This window comes from Microcaecilia unicolor, chromosome 1, assembly GCF_901765095.1.
Source record: "Microcaecilia unicolor chromosome 1, aMicUni1.1, whole genome shotgun sequence".
NCBI lineage: Eukaryota > Metazoa > Chordata > Amphibia > Gymnophiona > Siphonopidae > Microcaecilia > Microcaecilia unicolor.
In genome coordinates this window covers 484,239,337-484,257,156 of record NC_044031.1, presented here as the reverse complement: position 1 = coordinate 484,257,156, position 17,820 = coordinate 484,239,337, and the positions used below count along the sequence as shown (strand labels likewise).

The 17,820-nt window shown below is 44.2% G+C and overlaps 1 protein-coding gene across 2 annotated transcripts in view; it reads right to left on the bottom strand.

Moving 5' to 3' along the window:
- Nucleotides 1–3,542: 3,542 nt before the first annotated feature.
- Nucleotides 3,543–17,820, bottom strand: part of MAPRE2 (microtubule associated protein RP/EB family member 2) — a 273,323-nt gene continuing 259,045 nt past the window's right edge. For both annotated transcript variants that reach the window (XM_030214097.1, XM_030214089.1), the window contains one exon: nucleotides 3,543–4,632. In XM_030214097.1, the coding sequence (XP_030069957.1) occupies nucleotides 4,555–4,632 (78 nt within the window). In that variant the 3' untranslated portion in view covers nucleotides 3,543–4,554. The remainder of the gene's footprint in view (nucleotides 4,633–17,820) is intronic.

Here is a 17,820-nt window from a genome sequence, read left to right as displayed (position 1 = left end):
AGGCATAGTCCCTACTGCTTTTGGCTCTTTTGAGGGCGGAGTCCACCACCATGGAATTGTGAGGTAGCTGAGACCTCATCAATCCAAGTTCACCGTGGATCCGATACTGGGATTCAGCTTTTTTTTGGGATCATGGGATTAGACAGCGGGAATGACCAGTTTCGCATAAGGACTTCCTTCAGTACATTATGCAAAGGAGCCGTTGCAGCCTCTCTAGGCTGAGAAGGATAAATCAAGGCCCTCGAGCATCAACCCTGGGCTCATCCTCAACCTCCAAAGGGAAGGGAATAGCTGCAGCCATTTCCCTGACAAAGGAGGTAAAAGATAGACTCTCCGGTGGAGAAAGTCTCCTTTGTCAGGGAAATGGCTGCTGCTATTCCCTTCCCTATGGAGGTTGAGGATGAGCCCAGGGCTGAGATACTCGAGGTCCTGGATTATCCTTCTCCGCCAAGAGAGGCTGCAACGGCTCCTTTGCATAATGTACAGAAGAAAAGTACCTGGGATCTTCCTCTTCCTCCCATGAATGCTCATTTTCAGTATCAGACAAGACTTCCCTCAGAGCAGTCCAAAACTGAGCCTGCCAACGCCGAGGAACGACGTCCTTGATGGCAATGCCGAGAAGTTGACGCCTGCCGGGACTGCGGTGAAGCTTCCTCCACAGACGTCGAAGGGGAGTCGACCTGGGTGGCAGCTGACGCCAATGCTGCAGGCGGCACTGAGGTCAGGGATCTCACCCCAGACGAAAGGCCAGATTCTGCTGCAGCAGATGGTATGGAAGGCTCAAGCACCCCTGACACCGAAGCAGACTGTCACAACAATCCTTCCAGAAGCTCTAGAAGCAGGGCCCTGATGCGCTCGTCGAGAGCCGCCGTCGGACAAGGCTGCGGGGTTGGTAAAGGAGCCGGTGGCAGAATCTGTCATGGCTCGGGAGCAGGTACCAGGCTGCCAGAAGACCGACTCATCGGCACCTCCTTTATAGAGGGGGAGCGATCCTCTTGGCGCCGACGCTTCTCAGGTGCCGATTCCCTTGACACCCCGGAGCTCCCGGCACCGTGTTTCGAAGGAGAACAATGATGGTGGTTCTTTGCCTTCGCTTGACGCCCATCATCGAGACTCCTCTGTACCGATGAGGACGTGGAATCCTCATGTCTCTTCGGGGCCGGGTCTGACGAAGGTCGGTCCCCGGGGACCTGCACAACAGGAGGCCTTGAGGCAGTTGGAGACCCACTCGATGCCTCACTGCTCCCAGCGCGAGTTGGTCGTTCAGCAGCCATTACCTCCGCTCCCGACGTCGATGCTTCTCTCGATACCAATGTCGAAGGACCGGACCAAGCCCCAAAAACCTTCTCTCGTTGGGCTTCTTGAGACGGCTGGGCTATGGTCGGGCCCAAGGCACTGGATACACCAAGCGTGGGTATTGGTACCTGAGATGGTCCGGTTGCACCGAGTACAATGTTTGAAGCCACTGGGTGTCTTCGATGACATGGAAGGGAAAACGGCTTCGTCGAAATTAAAGGACGCGATTGTGCCTGAAAAAGAAAAAAGGCACAAAAATAAGGGAATAACCCAAGCGCGCGGCCTAAAATCAGATGGGTCTAAAAAGAAAACTTTTAATAGGAAAGGAAACTAAACAGAACTACAGGACCCCCCCTTTTTTTTTAAACCCGAGGATAATAAAATAAAGAAAAATTGGATGAAAAAAAACGGAACTCGAAGACTCCTGGGCCCGAGAGGAGAGCTGGAAAAAAAAAAAAAAAAAAAAAGTACCGCACCTCAACACGGAGAAAAGAAAACTGAGAAGACGTGCTCACGCGATGGGCAGGAAATCTGTCCGCGCATGTGTGGTGCACGCCAGAAAACTCTGGCAAAATTTTGTTTTTATTTTGCTTGCAAAATGCCGATTCCTGGGCCGACGCGGACGTCAACCCAGGTGTGAAAACAAGCAGCCTAGCCTGCTTGTCCTTGGAGAAACTGCTGATTACTGCTGGGTAAGCGCCACACGGTAGAAACACGTGTTTTGGATGCGCATCAAAAAATGGAATTACCACCCAGGGCACGCGGTAGCTGGGCAGTAGTTCCCAATTTGACGCGTGTTGAACGCCAGTCCAGTGGCAGGGTCAGGAGAGAGACAGACAGTATGGCCGATTCTTAAGTGGGGTAAAGGAGATCTACAGTTGACAAGATATCCTATACTGTATGATAAGTCTTTATGACTGTTCACTGTCAGCTGGCTGCATATTCCAACATGAGTTTGCTGTACATCCTCGCTCCACATCAGAAGTTCAGTCACTAAAATTTTTCATCTAGATGAAAATGCAACTATTTTGATTTTTCTTCATGAAGTCAATGAAAAAAGTGTCTGTTCTGTGCTAGTTGTAAAATTGCATTTAATTCAGTCATTTAAGACACCCAAAAGATGAAGCCAGCTGTGTTAAGTCCCTTTGGAGACATCCAATTAAAAACCTTAGCAGGGAAACATTCCAAAGTGTACTAGTATAGCAATATTTTTGTAGTGCACAACTAAAGTTTTCCAATAGATATTTAGTTTCATATTATAATTTCACAATTTCATCCAGGTAATCCCAGTATTTTTGTAGGGGATTGATAGTGGACACAGTAAATTTCTCAAAAGATAATGAACATTTTATATTGTTGTAAGCAGTTAAGCAAGACCATTTTAAAAGATAACTAGTTTTTAAAATGCTATATTGTGAAATAGAAATCAGAGATGGTGGTTTGTGTGTGCTTTGAACAATATATAGATCTAGACAGGTTATAACATATATATATTTTTTTAATTAAATATGTAAAAAGATAACCGCAAGTTATTCACATATTCAGAGACAAGATCTACTCTATCATGCGACAATTTGTGGATAATGTAAAATGAGCGTAATACATCTGAATAAGACTTTTTTCATCTAATTATGACTTCATTACTCTCCTATTTATAATTAAACAATACATATGTGTACAATCCTTTCAGTTTACATTTAATATATAACAAAAGCTTTATGGTGTGCAATTTAGTAAAGTAGTAATGAATGTATCTTTAAATCCAAACTGCATGAATACTGAAATCTGTAGAAGACCACTTCTGTTTCTCTGTTACTTCAAACAGTACCTGTGGTTTGTAATAAAACGGGCACACACTTTATGTCTAATCACTTTACAGCCAACAATTTATATGGAGTCTTTTTTTAAAATTCCTGCTTAAATCCAAGTATGGAAATGAATCCTACCTGGTTGGTAAGTCTGCATATGATGATCACAGAATGAAAGGTATAGGAATTTGACTGCATTCTTTAGCTTCTGAAATTATCTAGGTGATCAGTGGCGTTCCTAGGGGGGGGTGCGGTCTGCCCCGGGTGCACGCCGCTGGGGGGCTGCCACACGCCTGTTGGTGCCGCTCGTTCCGTGCTCCCTCTGCCCCGGAACAGGTTACTTCCTGTTCCGGGGCAGAGGGAGCATGGAACGAGCGAAGCCGACAGGCGTGCGGCACCCCCCCCCCCCCCAGCAGGTAAAAATACACCCGTGGGGAGGTCATTTTGCTGGGGGGGGGGGGGGGGCGCATCGGCAATCCGCCCCGCGTGTCAGCTGCCCTAGGAACGCCACTGTAGGTGATACCTTTAAAAACTGTATACATAAAGAACTGCATTCATATTTAAGTCAGGGAAACAAAGTCTAGCTCACCAAGTCGATTACAATAAACAACTATCTGCATGATTTTAAGGTAAAGAATGAATTTGAAAGAATACTCCTAACCATTATTATATTTTGAGTAAAAATTCCTATTGTCTACGGAAAGACAAGTTTTATTAAGCCCGATTCACTGTTTCCCATTACAAGAAAAAGGAAAAGATTTCTATGGAAAAATCTGGAAGGAGTGAAAATTTCTTTTTTTGTGTCATCTGAGTATCCCATCATATACATTTATAACATATCTATCAAACCTAAATGGTCTCAAAATCTTTACTACAATGAGTTCTTTTGATCATAGTTCTGAGAAGATATTGTTGAGGTCTATTTCTTAATGTTACACAGCTTTTTCTTTAATTTACTAGAATTTAGCAACCCTGTCTCATATGCTTACCAAAATTTATGTACCATGGCGGAGATATTTAAAAATGACTCCAGCACCACAAAAGATAAGCAATCCTGCCCCATGTCTGAAAAAATGTCAATAGTAAACACTTTACAGCAATTACAACTGTAATTGCATATGATTAGAACAAGATAATTCCAATATGAACAATAATAATAAAAATAAAGGAAAAAAAAACCCCACTTCTGAAGCTGCCAAATGGTGATGCTGCAGCTTACTTAGCCCTGTAATTACTCAGCTCTGAGGCCTGAAGGGTTGATCCTACAAATGTGTCTTGACAAAGTGACCGATACAGGATGCACTGATTTGCAGGCACTCACTACAGTACGTAAATGTTAAAGGCAGACTGGGAGGAAAAGGAGACAGAGGCATGAATGTTCAATCTCCAAAAGAAAGTTCCCACACAAAATGAAAATGAAAGAAAAGTGAAAGGTGTTGTATGGTTGTGGTCAGTATTCTTCCTGCAGCAGGGGCTCTTCCTGTGCTTGCTCATGTTCATCTCTTTCTTGGTGCTCTGTGTGACCTTCCTGCAAGTAAAAGATCATGAGTTTAACAAAAGGGAGATATCATATGGCTAGGTTAAATCATACACACAAATATACAAAAGCAAACATGGCCTTCTGGCTTTCTCATGATGCAGTTAGATGAAACAAGAAAAAGCCCGAAGGGGTCTAGATCCCCCCCTCCTTTCATGAAGGGAGCAATGCGTATGTCAAAACGTCTGGTAGAGGTCCCCTTGTACCTTGTAAGTCAGAGAATTTACAGAATGATAACTTACAAATCCAGTCCGATGATCAAAGGTACATGCAGGCACTAGAGGCCACTACTTCTGGACTAGTGCCTGCATTTAACTGAGCCACAATGATCATTGGGCAAATAGCGCCTGAGTGATGCAATAGCGCAGAGCTCATTTAAATTAGATTTAAATGAGCTCTGCTTGTATTCCTCCCTATGATCAGAGAACAGCACTCTGATCATAGAGGCAAAATAGCGCCTTAACCGTTTGCCAGCTGGTGTTAGGTTAAGGCTCTGTTCCTGCCCCCTCCCATCAGACTCAAGCAGCTCAGGCTGCTACCATGTCCTGGGGGTCCATAGGATCCCCAGACCTACCTCCTAAAACAAGGCCCTGGTGGCCTAGTGCCCCCATCAAGCACCCACACCACCACGGGACAGCAACATGGGGGGGGGGGGGGGGGGGGGAGACCGCCAACCCCTGACACGAGGGCATGGGGGGGCTTGATGTCCGGTGCATCTCCAGCCCCCCTAACCTCCACACACCCAAAAAAATATACTTGGTGGTCCAAGTGGGCTGCTGACGCAACCCCCCCCCCCCCCATCTTCCCTCCCTTGTGATCTAGTGGCAAACCCACCCACCCCCATACCTCAGCAATGGAGGAGGGAGTAGCACTCCCTCCTCTTTCCAGCGCTGCCTTCAAAATGGCAGCACCCTGCCCTACCCACTGCATCCTAGGATGTGCTGGGCAGGGCTTCCTTACCATATAAGGGAGAAACTTTCCCAGGATAATCAATGCTAATAACGTGCTTAAATTTGCATGTTATTAGCGTTAATTATTGGGGAGTTAATTCCCCGTGCTGTTCTGGCGCTATATTTTGGGCACAAGGAATTGAGCATCGGGACATCAGAGAAGAAATCCAGAAAAGAGAAGGTGACTAAAGCAGTGGATCCAAAATGTTGAGAAAGGCCGATTTTTCATGTGTGAAAAAGCTGTGTGTTTGAATTTCAGTAACTTTTTTTTTTTTGCACATGAAAGGATGAGCTTTGGACTATTGTATTACAAATTGTTTGCTCTAACAGAATTCATTAAAACTTTATTTTTTGTTTCTGGTGACTTTAGTCACCTTTTCCCAGGGATGGTCACATATCTTAAGTTACTCAGCAGATTTTTTTTTTTTAAACTGGACAAATTTACTGAGTTATATCTAGTCAGTTATTTGATTGCCCTTATCCAGGTAAAAGTGTGACTGAATTTGTTATGTTGCAAAAACTAGCTGATTCAAACTTTGGCTAAAATTAGCCCTCTCTTTATTGCCTAGATTTGTCCAGGCAAAATAACCGGCTAGTGCTGAATATAGCACAGACAAGCTAAAATAAGTGTGCATGTCCCTAGCACCCAGGGCTGGTGTAGGGTTTCTGCTTCCCTTTTGCAGCTCAGAATCTCTTCTCTTCCTAACCCTCACCCCTCCCCTATCTAGCATCCCACTTCTCTCTACCCTCTCCTCCCCAGGGGCAGCAGAACACCTTTTTGTTTGAGGGCCCCAAGCTCCACCTTCAATTCCGATACCAATTTACATTCAGTCAATGTTATGTAAATCATATAACTCCTAATTCTATACTAGGGCACTTAAAGTTAAGCAGAATTTGTGTAAGTAGCTTATAGAATATTAGCACTTGTGCATATAATGCACACTTACACACAAGCGCTAGAGCACTGTTCTATAATTTACTGCAAGTTTTGCAATAAAGGTGGAAACAGTTACACTTGCACTTGTTTGTGATAGTACTATGATCCAGAGTGATTGTCTTGGGAAATAGTCTCTGATCCTTCTCTGTTTCCATAGAGTTCAGCAGCATTTTGTTGTTAGTGCCGCTGCTTGGTTGTCCAGTGTTAACGTGTCTGTCAATGATAAATTCCCAGGATTTTTAGCTGTGTTTCAATTTTGTATGTTTGATGATTGTAATGTTTTGGTGCGATGTGTAGTTTTGCGGACTTGTTAGAACAAGGAATTTAGTTTTCTCCCTATTTAGTTTGAACATTGCAGCCCAGTTTCCCATAAGGTCCAGTCCTATTTTGGCTTTGTCTTCTATTTCTGTAACACTGCTTTTGAATGATACTACTACTACTTAACATTTTTAGAGTGCTACTAGGGTTACGCAGCGCTGTACAGATTAACAAAAAGGACAGTCCCTGCTCTAAGGACCTTACAATCTAATGGGCGAAATGTCAAGTTGAGGCAGATAGGCAGGTAGGTAGATAGTGACATCATCTGCGTATATGTATGGATTGAAGCCCACTAGTTCCAGTTTTTTTCCTAGTGGAGCCATCATTACATTGAATAGTATTGGAGATATTGAAGAGCCCTGTGGTACCTCACACTCGAAGACGCAAGATGACAATAGCTGATTGGACATCTTCACTATGTAGGATCTGGTCTTTAAGAAGCCGTTGAACCACGTGGCCACTGTCCCACTGATGCCCATGTAATCAAGTAGGGCCATTAGTGTTGCGTGATCTACTAGGTCGAACGCACTTGACATGTCAAATTGTAGCAATAGTATACTCTGACCTTGGCTCCTCAAGCTCCTGAACTTCATTATTAGGGTTGTTATGATTGTTTAGGTACTGTGTTGTGGTGTGAATCCTGATTGGGATTTATGAAGGACTGTGAATTTTGTCATGTATTCCATTAGTTGTTGTGCTACCAGGCCTTCCATTATTTTGGTTAGCAGTGGCAGAATGGCTGCCTCTGACTTCGGGTTAAAGTTTGAGCTGGTTTTTTTAACCTCTATGGTGCCAAGTGCATTTGTTTAGTAATTCTGTATGGTGGAAAATAGTAAATAGAACACCCAGTTTTTTTTTTTAGTGGTGAAGATTACAATATAGCCCCTGATGCAGCCCTTTGGGGCAAAACACGACCTGTGTTGGGCATCATACTAGGTTGAAACCCATCTATGATCTGCTCTGTTTGCTTCCACATTGGAGTTTGCGGATCACCTGCCTTGTTGTTTCTTGCAGGGCGTAGCTACGGGTGGGCCTGGGTGGGAGGATGGAAGGATGGGGGAAAACAGATGGAAGGATGGGGAGAGAAAGAGGGAAAACAGATGGAAGGATGGCAGAGAAAGAGGGAAAACAGATGGAAGGATGGCAGAGAAAGAGGGAAAACAGATGGAAGGATGGCAGAGAAAGAGGGGAAAACAGATGGAATGATGGCAGAGAAAGAGGGAAAACAGATGGAAGGATGGGGAGAAAGAGGGGAGATGGATGAAAGGATGCAGAGAGAAAGGGGAGAGACTGGAAGGATGTGGAGAGAGAAGGGACACTGAACAGAAAAGGGCAGAGAGACAGAGAGACACTGGTTAGAAGGAGGGAGAGAGAGACATTAGATGGAAGGATCAGGAGAGAGGGTAGATGGGTGGAAGGATGGGGAGAGAAAGAGGGAAGACGCTGGATGGAAGGGTAGGGAGAAAGAGGTGACACTGGATGGAAGGATGCAGAAAGAAAGAGGGGAGACCACTGGAAGGATGGGGAGAGAGAGGGGAGACACTGGAAGGATGAGGAGAGCTGCTGCATGGAAAAGGGGAGTAGTGAAAGACTGGAGAATAAGAGGAAGGGGCATGGGGAGAACAAGGGTGAGAAAAAGATGAAAAGCCATAAGTAGATGAATGAAATTAAAGAATGGATAGTAAGAATGAATGAATTAAATCTGGACAGAGAGAGAGAGGCAGAAAAATATTGAAGAAAGCAAAGAAAAAGGAGAGAAAAATGACAAATGGCCAGGAAACCCTGGCAGAAGAGTTAAGCGAAAATGAAGGAAAGCAGAATCTAGAGACTGGGAGCAACACAATGAGAAAAAGTAAATGGCCATACAACAAAGGTAAAGAAAATAATTTTATTTTTAATTTAGGATAAAGTAATATGGTACCTGTGTTAATAAAGTTTCAGAGACCAATACTTCCTTCCTTAGGTCAGTAGAGGATACCGTAACAGCATTATACTGACCTGAGGCAGGAGGTTTTGGCCTCTGAAAGCTCACTGAAAAGTGTGACTAAATTTTGCTGGGGGAGGGGGGTAGAGAGAAAATTTTGTGCCCACCCACTTTGGGTTCAGGCCCACCCAAAACTGGCAGTCTGGCTACACCACTGGTTTCTTGGGACCCTATAAGTGTGAGTAATGCCTTAGAGTGCACTTGATGATGCTCAACAGCTTTCCTGCAATATAACCCCCCCCCCCACACTTTTTAAAATATAGTCAACATTATCCCATAATAAATAAATAACTCAAAAACTTTGTCATTATGGTAGACGCCAGACCATTCTTCTCTTACCCTGCACCCTATCTCCTGTTGCCTCTCTTTCACCATCATTTTAGCTACATTTCTGCCCCCACTCAACCGCTTCAGAAACCTATCCCCTTTTATCCCTCCCCAGTCAACATACACACACTCGTACCTATCAACTGCCAAGTACTCAATATCTCCTCAAAATTCTCACTTCATCTCTCTCATTCAAAATTCCCTGCTCTGCTCCCCAGCACTCTCTTACTTAATCACCAAGTTCCAGTAATCATCTACTCTATTTTCCTACCCATGTCCTAGTCATCTGCTCTGTTCTCCCTCCCCCAGTCCCATCCATCATCTGCTATTCCCCTTTTCCCCAACCCCTAGTCACATCCATCTTCTACTCTGTTCCCCTTCTCTCCCCTATCCCATAGTGCCATCCATCTTCTGCTCTTTCTACAGTCTCATGACTGTTTTGATATTTCTTCTGTCTATATCCCTGTCCTTCTGTTCCTTTGCCTCCCCATGTTCAGTCTCTTCCCTTCTCTATCTTTTGCATACCCCACTGCAAGGCCCACATCTCTCCCCTGCCCTCTCCCCCTAGCTCTACCTCTGCAGGTCCATCTTCTCTCCATCTGTGGGTTCAACATCTTTCCTCACCTTTCTTCCCCATGCCCTCATTCCAGCTCTCTCTTCCCACCCCCAACCACCACGATTTGGCACTTGTTTTTTCTTACACACCCCCTTCCCCGGGTGCATTCTCTTCCCACCCACACAGCACGGCATATGTCTCCCTTCCCTCCACCCATGGTCTGGCATCCCCTTCTCTCCCTTCGCTCCCCCCAGCTCTGCAGTCTTCTGACCATTCCAGTAGTGTCACAGATCAAGGCCTCCAAATAATGAACTCATGGGCGGACGCATTCCAATTAAAACTAAACGCAGAAAAAACACAATGAGGCATATTTTCAAAGCACTTAGCCTTCCAAAGTTCCATAGAAACCTATGGAACTTTGGAAGGCTTTGAAAATATGCCTCAATGTCTCATCCTGTCCTCACAATACAACACAAACAAACCCAATACCATAAACACCCCAGATTACACCCTTCTGGTCTCAGACAGCCTGAAAATACTGGGAGTCACAATCGACCGAAATCTTACATTCGAAGACCATGCGAAAAATACAGCAAAGAAAATGTTCTACTCAATGTGGAAACTCAAAAGAATCAAACCTTTCTTCCCAAGGGAAGTATTCCGCAGCCTAGTACAATCAATGGTGCTAAGTCATCTAGACTACTGCAATGCCATATACGCCGGATGCAAAGAACAAATCATAAAGAAGCTTCAAACTGCTCAAAACACAGCAGCCAGACTCATATTTGGGAAAGCGAAATACGAAAGCGCCATACCCCTAAGAGAAAAACTACACTGGCTCCCGCTAAAAGAACGAATTGCGTCCAAAGTTTGCACCCTGGTCCACAAAATCGTTCACGGGGAAGCTCCGACCTATATGTCAGACCTTATAGACTTGCCCACTAGAAATGCAAAAAGATCATCACGCACATTCCTCAATCTCCACTATCCTAACTGTAAAGGGCTAAAATATAAATCCACATACGCGACCAGTTTCTCATACATCAGCACGCAGATATGGAATGCACTACCGAAGGCCATAAAAACAACGCAAGACCTAACCATCTTCCGAAGACTACTGAAAACAGATCTTTTCAAGATGGCATACCATAAACATCCATCTTAAATACTAAATAACACTATAAACGATCTATACAAAACTGAACTCTTATCATATGACTGATTAACCTCTTTGATACTAATGATCAAGCAATACCACTTTAAACCTTATAGCCAATGACCTAATGTATGTTACAATCCAATCTATTACTCAGGAACCTTCATGCAATACCATAACTTATTCTTCTTTACCGTGTATGTATGAACATGCTATATATATATCTCATGATCTGTTCCATATATATCTTATGTTCCATGTATATTATCATGTATGTATGCACCTTAACGCAATACCATTTGTAATTCTGTTACCCGGAAATGGCAACCACCACTACGGCAAATGTAAGCCACATTGAGCATGCAAATTGGTGGAAAAATGTGGGATACAAATGCTACTACTAATAATAATAACAGCTGGCCACAGGATACTGGGTTTGATGTATTTGGTGTAACAGCATGGCATTTCTCATGTTTGTTTATCATTTGCTTGAAAAACATGAAAACTTAGATCAACTTTTTCATAAGGCAGGATGAAGACCATCTACTGCAGGGAATTCTCTGCAGTTTGGTAATTCATCTTGGGATCATGGATGTATGCCTCTCTGTTTGAAGAGAGGTTGGCATTAAGTAAAAGAAGATGCTTCCTATCTCTAATTGTCCCCCCAAACCCAGTTATTGCTTTTCTTAAATTTTTAATGGAGCAGACACTTGGATTTCTTACAACATTACCTTGTAAATCCAGTTCTGTAAGTCACAACGTCTTCCAGTTATGGGTGCAGGGCACAGCTAGAAAATGTATTCTTACTATAAGCCATGCAAAAAAGAACACTGACATTCTTCCAACTATCAGGCACAGTGTGAAGTAATACAAAATCCTGCAAAAAGAGAGTAACTGCAGAACTCAGTCAACAACCCAAACTGTGAAAATTATTAGAACACTAGTAAAAAAGGCCCGTTTCTGATGCAAATGAAACGGGCGCTAGCAAGGTTTTTATCAGAGTGTGCACGTTTGAGAGAGAGTGAATGTGCGAGTGTGTGTGTGACAGAGAGTGAGAGTCTCCCCCCTCCCCTCTCTCCCAGTTTCGGAGAGCAGTGTTTGGTAATTATACAGGATTCCTGCTGTGTTTTTCACTGTTTGTATTTGTCAGGATTCCTGCTGTGTTAGAGAGAGAGTGAGGCTCGAGTTTCGGAGAGCAGTGTTTGGTAATTATACAGGATTCCTGCTGTTTTTTCCTTCACTGTTTATATTTGTCAGGACTCAGGAGCTGTGTTACAGAGAGAGCGAGGGCGGGGCAGACACTCATGGGGAAACCGGATATCTACACCGCTTCACACTTCCGGCTGGAGGCTTCATTTAGAACGTTGGTGGTGCCTTTTATATATAGAGAAGTACTAGAACAAGTATGGTAAACTCCTATCCTTGAGTGTCATAAGCCAGTCAAATCTTTAGGATATCCACAATGAATAAACACAAGATAAATTTACACATAGTGGATACATTTGATGCACACTCACTGTGGATATCTTGAAAATCCACATGCCTTGTTGCACTTGAACCAGAGTTGTCTACCCTCCTCCCATGATAAAACATTATGCTGCTTACTGGAAAGCAACATAAGTAAAAATGCTATAGATACCTACACAGAAGTTACACCCTAGCACAGTGGTTTCCAAAGGCACCCCAGCTAGGCAGGCTTTCAGAATACCCACAATGAATATTCATTAGAAAGATTTGCATGTACTGCCTCCAGTGCATGCAAATGTATCTTATGAATATTCATTGTGGATATATTGAAAACCTGACTGGCTAGGGTGCCTCCAAAACCAGGTTTGGCAACCACTGCCCTAGCAGAACACCTCAAAGTGGTCGTGCATGCAGAACACAGAGAAGGTTACTCACCTGTAGCAGGTGTTTGAGGATAGCAGGCCAAGTATGCTCATAGCTAAGTGATGTCATCAGATGTAACCTGTTGCAGATGCTGACTAGTGAGATTAATGTAGTATTTTCTAGCAGCGTCCCACCACACATGCACTGGTGCCTTCCCGCCCAATGCACAGGCCCCTCAGTCATATAAATTAGCTAAAGAATATAACTCCAAGAGTATGTGAGAATCCTTAGCCTTCTGTCCTCGGAGAACACCTGCTACAGGTGAGTTAACTTTGCTTTCTGAGAGGACAAGCAGGCCTTCATAATCTCACAGCTGGGAATCACTAGCTACCAGGCTCATTGAAAACAACAATGCAAGGATAATAGGGACTCAAAATGCTGAGGCCTCAAAGTTAACCTGAAACTATTTACATACTAGCTGTGAAGGTGCAGCCTGGTACCACAGAGAACTGGGTCCAGGGGACAGAGTTGGATTCTAGACACTGAACTATTACTTCAGGGTTGCCTGTTCGATCTGGCTGTCATGTCAGGTATTCTGCTCAAGGCAGTAATGAGATGTGAAAATGTGGGCAGATGACCAAGTCGCAGCTTTGCAAACCTCCTCTATGGAGACTTACCTTAAGTGGGCTACCAAAGCAGTCATGGCGCTGATATTATGAGCCTTGATATGACACTCTAGTCAGCCCAAATTGGGCATAAGTGAAGGAGATGCAATCTGCTAGCCAATTAGAAATTGCACATTTGCTGATGGCTACCCCTATCCTGTTTGTGTCAAAAGAAAAAAAAAAGCTGGGTGGACTGTCTATGGGCTTTAGTCTGCTCCAGATAGAAGGCTAAGGTTCATTTGCAATTTAAGTTATGCAGTACACTTTCGACAGGATGGGCATGTAGTTTTGGGAAAAATGTCAAAACGATTGACTGATTAAGACGAAACTCCAACACTATCTTAGGAAGGGATTTACGGTGTATGTGGAGAACTATTCTATTATGGTGAAACTTTGTACAAGGTGGATGAGCTATTACGGCCTGAAGCTCACTGATTGAGAGCTGAAGTGACTGCCACCAAAACCACAACTTTCCAAATACTTCAGATGACAGGAATCAAGTGGCTCAAAAGGAGCTTCCATCAGCTGGGTGAGGACAACTTTGAGATTCTATGGCATGGAGGTTTGACAGGGGGTTTTGCCAAAAGCAAACCTATCAAGAAGTGAACAACTAGAGACTGTACAGAGTTGGGCTTATCTTCTACACGGTGATGCACTGAGATGAAACCCTACAGAGTTGGCCTTATCTTCTACACAGGGATGCACTGAGATAAACCCTTACAGAGTTGGTTTTAAACCAACTCGGAGAGGTGTGGGAAATACTCAAGCAGTTTTTGTGTAGAACAAGAAAGGGGATTTAAAGTCTTGCCCTCACAATACACAAAAAGCACAGTCTCATCATCTCATCCCAATACAATACATACATACAAACATTAACACCCCAGGATACATCCTCCCTATCTCAGACAGCCTAAAAATTCTCAGAGTAACAATTGACCATAACCTATCACTAGAGACCCAAGCGAATCCACCGTAAAGAAAATGTTTTTCTCAACATGGAAACTCAAACTCGTGAAATCATTCTTCCCCCGAGGGAAATATTTTATAACCTGATAGTCAATGGTACTAAGCAGATTACTGTAATGGAATCTATGCGGGATGCAAGGATCAAATCATAAAGAAACTTCAGACCGCCCAAAACACAGCAGCCAGGCTTATATTTGGAAAAACGTGTTTTGACAGCGCCAAACCACTCCGAGAAAAATTGTATTGGCTACCAATCAAAGAACGTATCACTTTCAAAATCTGCACGAATGTTCATAAAATTATTTACGGCGAGGCACTGGGATACATGACAGACCTCATCGACCTGCCAACCAGAAACACCACAAAATCTGCATGATCATACCTAAACCTCCACTATCCAAGCAGCAAAGGACTCAAATACAAATCCACTTTTTCCTACCTAAGCGCACAACTATGGAACACATTGCCAAAAGCAGTAAAAACTACGCTCCACCACCTAAATTTTCAGAAAGCACTAAAGACAGACCTGTTCAGAAGAGCATACCCCACAGTCCCAACATAAAAATACCTGGACACTTGCGACACAATATAACCAAAGACCATAACAGACATTACCTGACTCTTCTTCCCCCTTTCCCTCTCTAAACTCCCCCAATTGTACCTACCATGCATGTACCTCATTCTACTACAATATCACTTTGTATTCATTCATACTATGTATTTGTTCAGACTGGAATCGGCTAACGCTGTTAACGGTAATATGTAAGCCACATTGAGCCTGCAAAAAGGTGGGAAAATGTGGGATACAAATGTAACAAAAACACCAGAAGGCAAACCTTCGCCACTTAAATGAGTAACACCTCTTAGTGGAGTCCTTCCTGGAATCCAGCAAGATGTGGAAGACATCCTCCAGCAAACCTAAGGATTCAAATTCTATACTCTCAACATCCAAGTCATGAGGGCCATGGATTGTAGGTTGGAATGCAGAAGGGATCCCTCATTCTGTTTTATAAGGTTGGAAAACATTCCAGTCTCTGCGGATCTTTAGAGGACAGCTCCAGAAGAAGAGGAAATCAGATCTGCCTCAGCCAGAAAGGGGCAATTAGGACCATAGTTCCCTGGTCTTGCTCGAGTTTCAGCAATGTCTTCTCTATGAGAGGTATTGGATGATATGCATATAGAAGACACTCTCCCCAGTGTAGGAGAAAGGCATTCAATGCTACTCTGCCATGTGATCTGAGACTGGAACAGAAGTGAGGGGATTTGTTGTTGAGATGAGCAGCAAAAAGATCCACCAAGGGAGTGCCCCCAGTCTTGGAAGATCTTGCAGGCTACACCCATGTTGAGAGATCACTTGTGAAGTTGCAAAACCCTGTTCAGTCTGTCCACCAGGCAGATGTCCTTTCCTGCTATGTATGAGGCTTGGAGGACTATTTGCCTCCTGACACAAAGGGTAGGATCCCGTACCTCACTGCTTATTCGCATAGAACATTACAACCGGGTTGTCCATTTGAAGAAGAAGAATTTGGTTCTCTAATCATCTCTGAAAGCCTTTAGAGCGTTCCAAATGGCCCTCAGCTCAAGGAAATTGATATATAAGTACATAAGTATTGTCATACTGGGAAAGACCAAAGGTCCATCGATTCCAGTATCCTGTTTCCAACAGTGGCCAATCCAGGTCACAAATACCCGGCAAGATCCCAAAAACGTACAAAACATTTTATACTGCTTATCCCAGAAATAGTGTCCAGTTAATAAATGTCTATGGACGTTTCCTTTAAGAAGCCGTCCAAACCTTTTTAAAACTCCGCTGAGCTAACCACTAAGTAATTTCCTGAGAAGACCAAGTCCCTTGGGTGTGAAGTTCATCCACAAGAACTCCACAAATCCTGGGTTGGATACATCCCTTGTTAGCACTTTCCAAGGTGGTGGAATTTGGAATGGTAGTCCCTTCCCTTCTTCCCCAGGTGACATGGGTTCGACACACTAGTCTATAGAAGAGTGGAAGCCTTCTGGATATGATAATGCGTATCCACCTTCTTAGGTGCAACCTGCATTGAGAGGGAAGATTCCCAGTTCTTTGTCAGTGCATCTTTAAGGATATGGCGCAATGATACTGTGACCCCTTCCATAGGGGGGGCGACATAGTCCAGAACAGATAACATCTCTGCTCCAGGCTTCTCCTTTGTCTCCAACTTTAATGGGATGGCAGAAGACATCCCCTTGAAGAAACTGGTGAAAGACCCTCAGATGGAGATCTGCATCTCTCGAGGTGGGAAGGGATCAGAAGGTACCCCGATTAAGCCTCCTCCTCTGAGAAAAAATTAGGGTCTTCTTCTGAGTCCCATGAGTAGTCCCAGTCAGACTCCTCGCTGTATTCAGACCAGGCTGAGTGGGTCTGTGCCTGCCTCAGCTCAGTGGAACCATATCCACAACCTGAAGAGCACTGAGGTATAGCCCTACCATAAGACTCCAAGGAAGCTACCTCTCCCGATGTCAAAAGTGGTACTGCGTAAGTTGAGTCACCGTCAACACCTTTTGAGGTGCCGGCACTGAGGATTTCTCCACAGGTATGGATGGAGCCTCGGAAAGAATCTAGGGTTGATCCGCAGTATTGCAACTGCAGCATGTGTGCCAGCTCCTACTTCAGCATGGCTCAGAACCGCTCAAAGGAAAGGCATTGGCAAATACGGGGGAGCCAGGAGAGAGGCAACCTAAGACTTCAGTGACAAATCGGAAGCAAGAACCTGGCTGCTCAGAGACTTGCACACTGGCATCTCTACCAAAGAAGGGGGAGAGCTCCTCCTGGTGCTTCTCTGGTACCAGCAATGTTGATGCCCCAGAGCTCCCGGCACTGTGTGTCAGAAGACCATGCGTATGCTTCTTGGGCATCCCCCGATGCTCAGCATTGCAGCCCTTCCATGCCAACAAGAACATCGAACATGTTTGTGCTCTCTTTGTTGGGTCCGATGCGGACTAGTCCCAGGGCCTATTTTCAGCACCCGAGGTTCCTCAATGCCGGTGCACTCCCAGTAAGTCTTAGCAGCTATTGAGGTTGGTGCTTCCGGTGCCAATACACTGGCCTTCGAGAATTAAAAAAGTCTCACCTGCTGGACCTGCCACACCCTCTGTGTCTTCAACTGCATCTGCAAGCAGAGAGAGTAAGAGTTAGGTTTATGGTCAGGACCCAAGGCACCCGATACACCAAGAGTGCGGGTCCACCACAAAAATCAACCGATTACACTGGGTGCACCTTCTGAAGCCTCTGGTGGTCTTCTTGGACATCGAGGAAAAAAATACAGCCAAATTAAACTCAACTGTGAACTGTAAAAAGGGGCAATATTCAAACTGAGGTCAGTGCTCTGGCCTGAACAGGCCTAGCAACTCGCTAAAAAGAAAGGAAACTTGAAGAACCAAAAACTCTACAAAAATTAAAGAGTAACAGAATAAAATAGAGAAAGGAATACCCATACAGGAAGACACTGAGAAT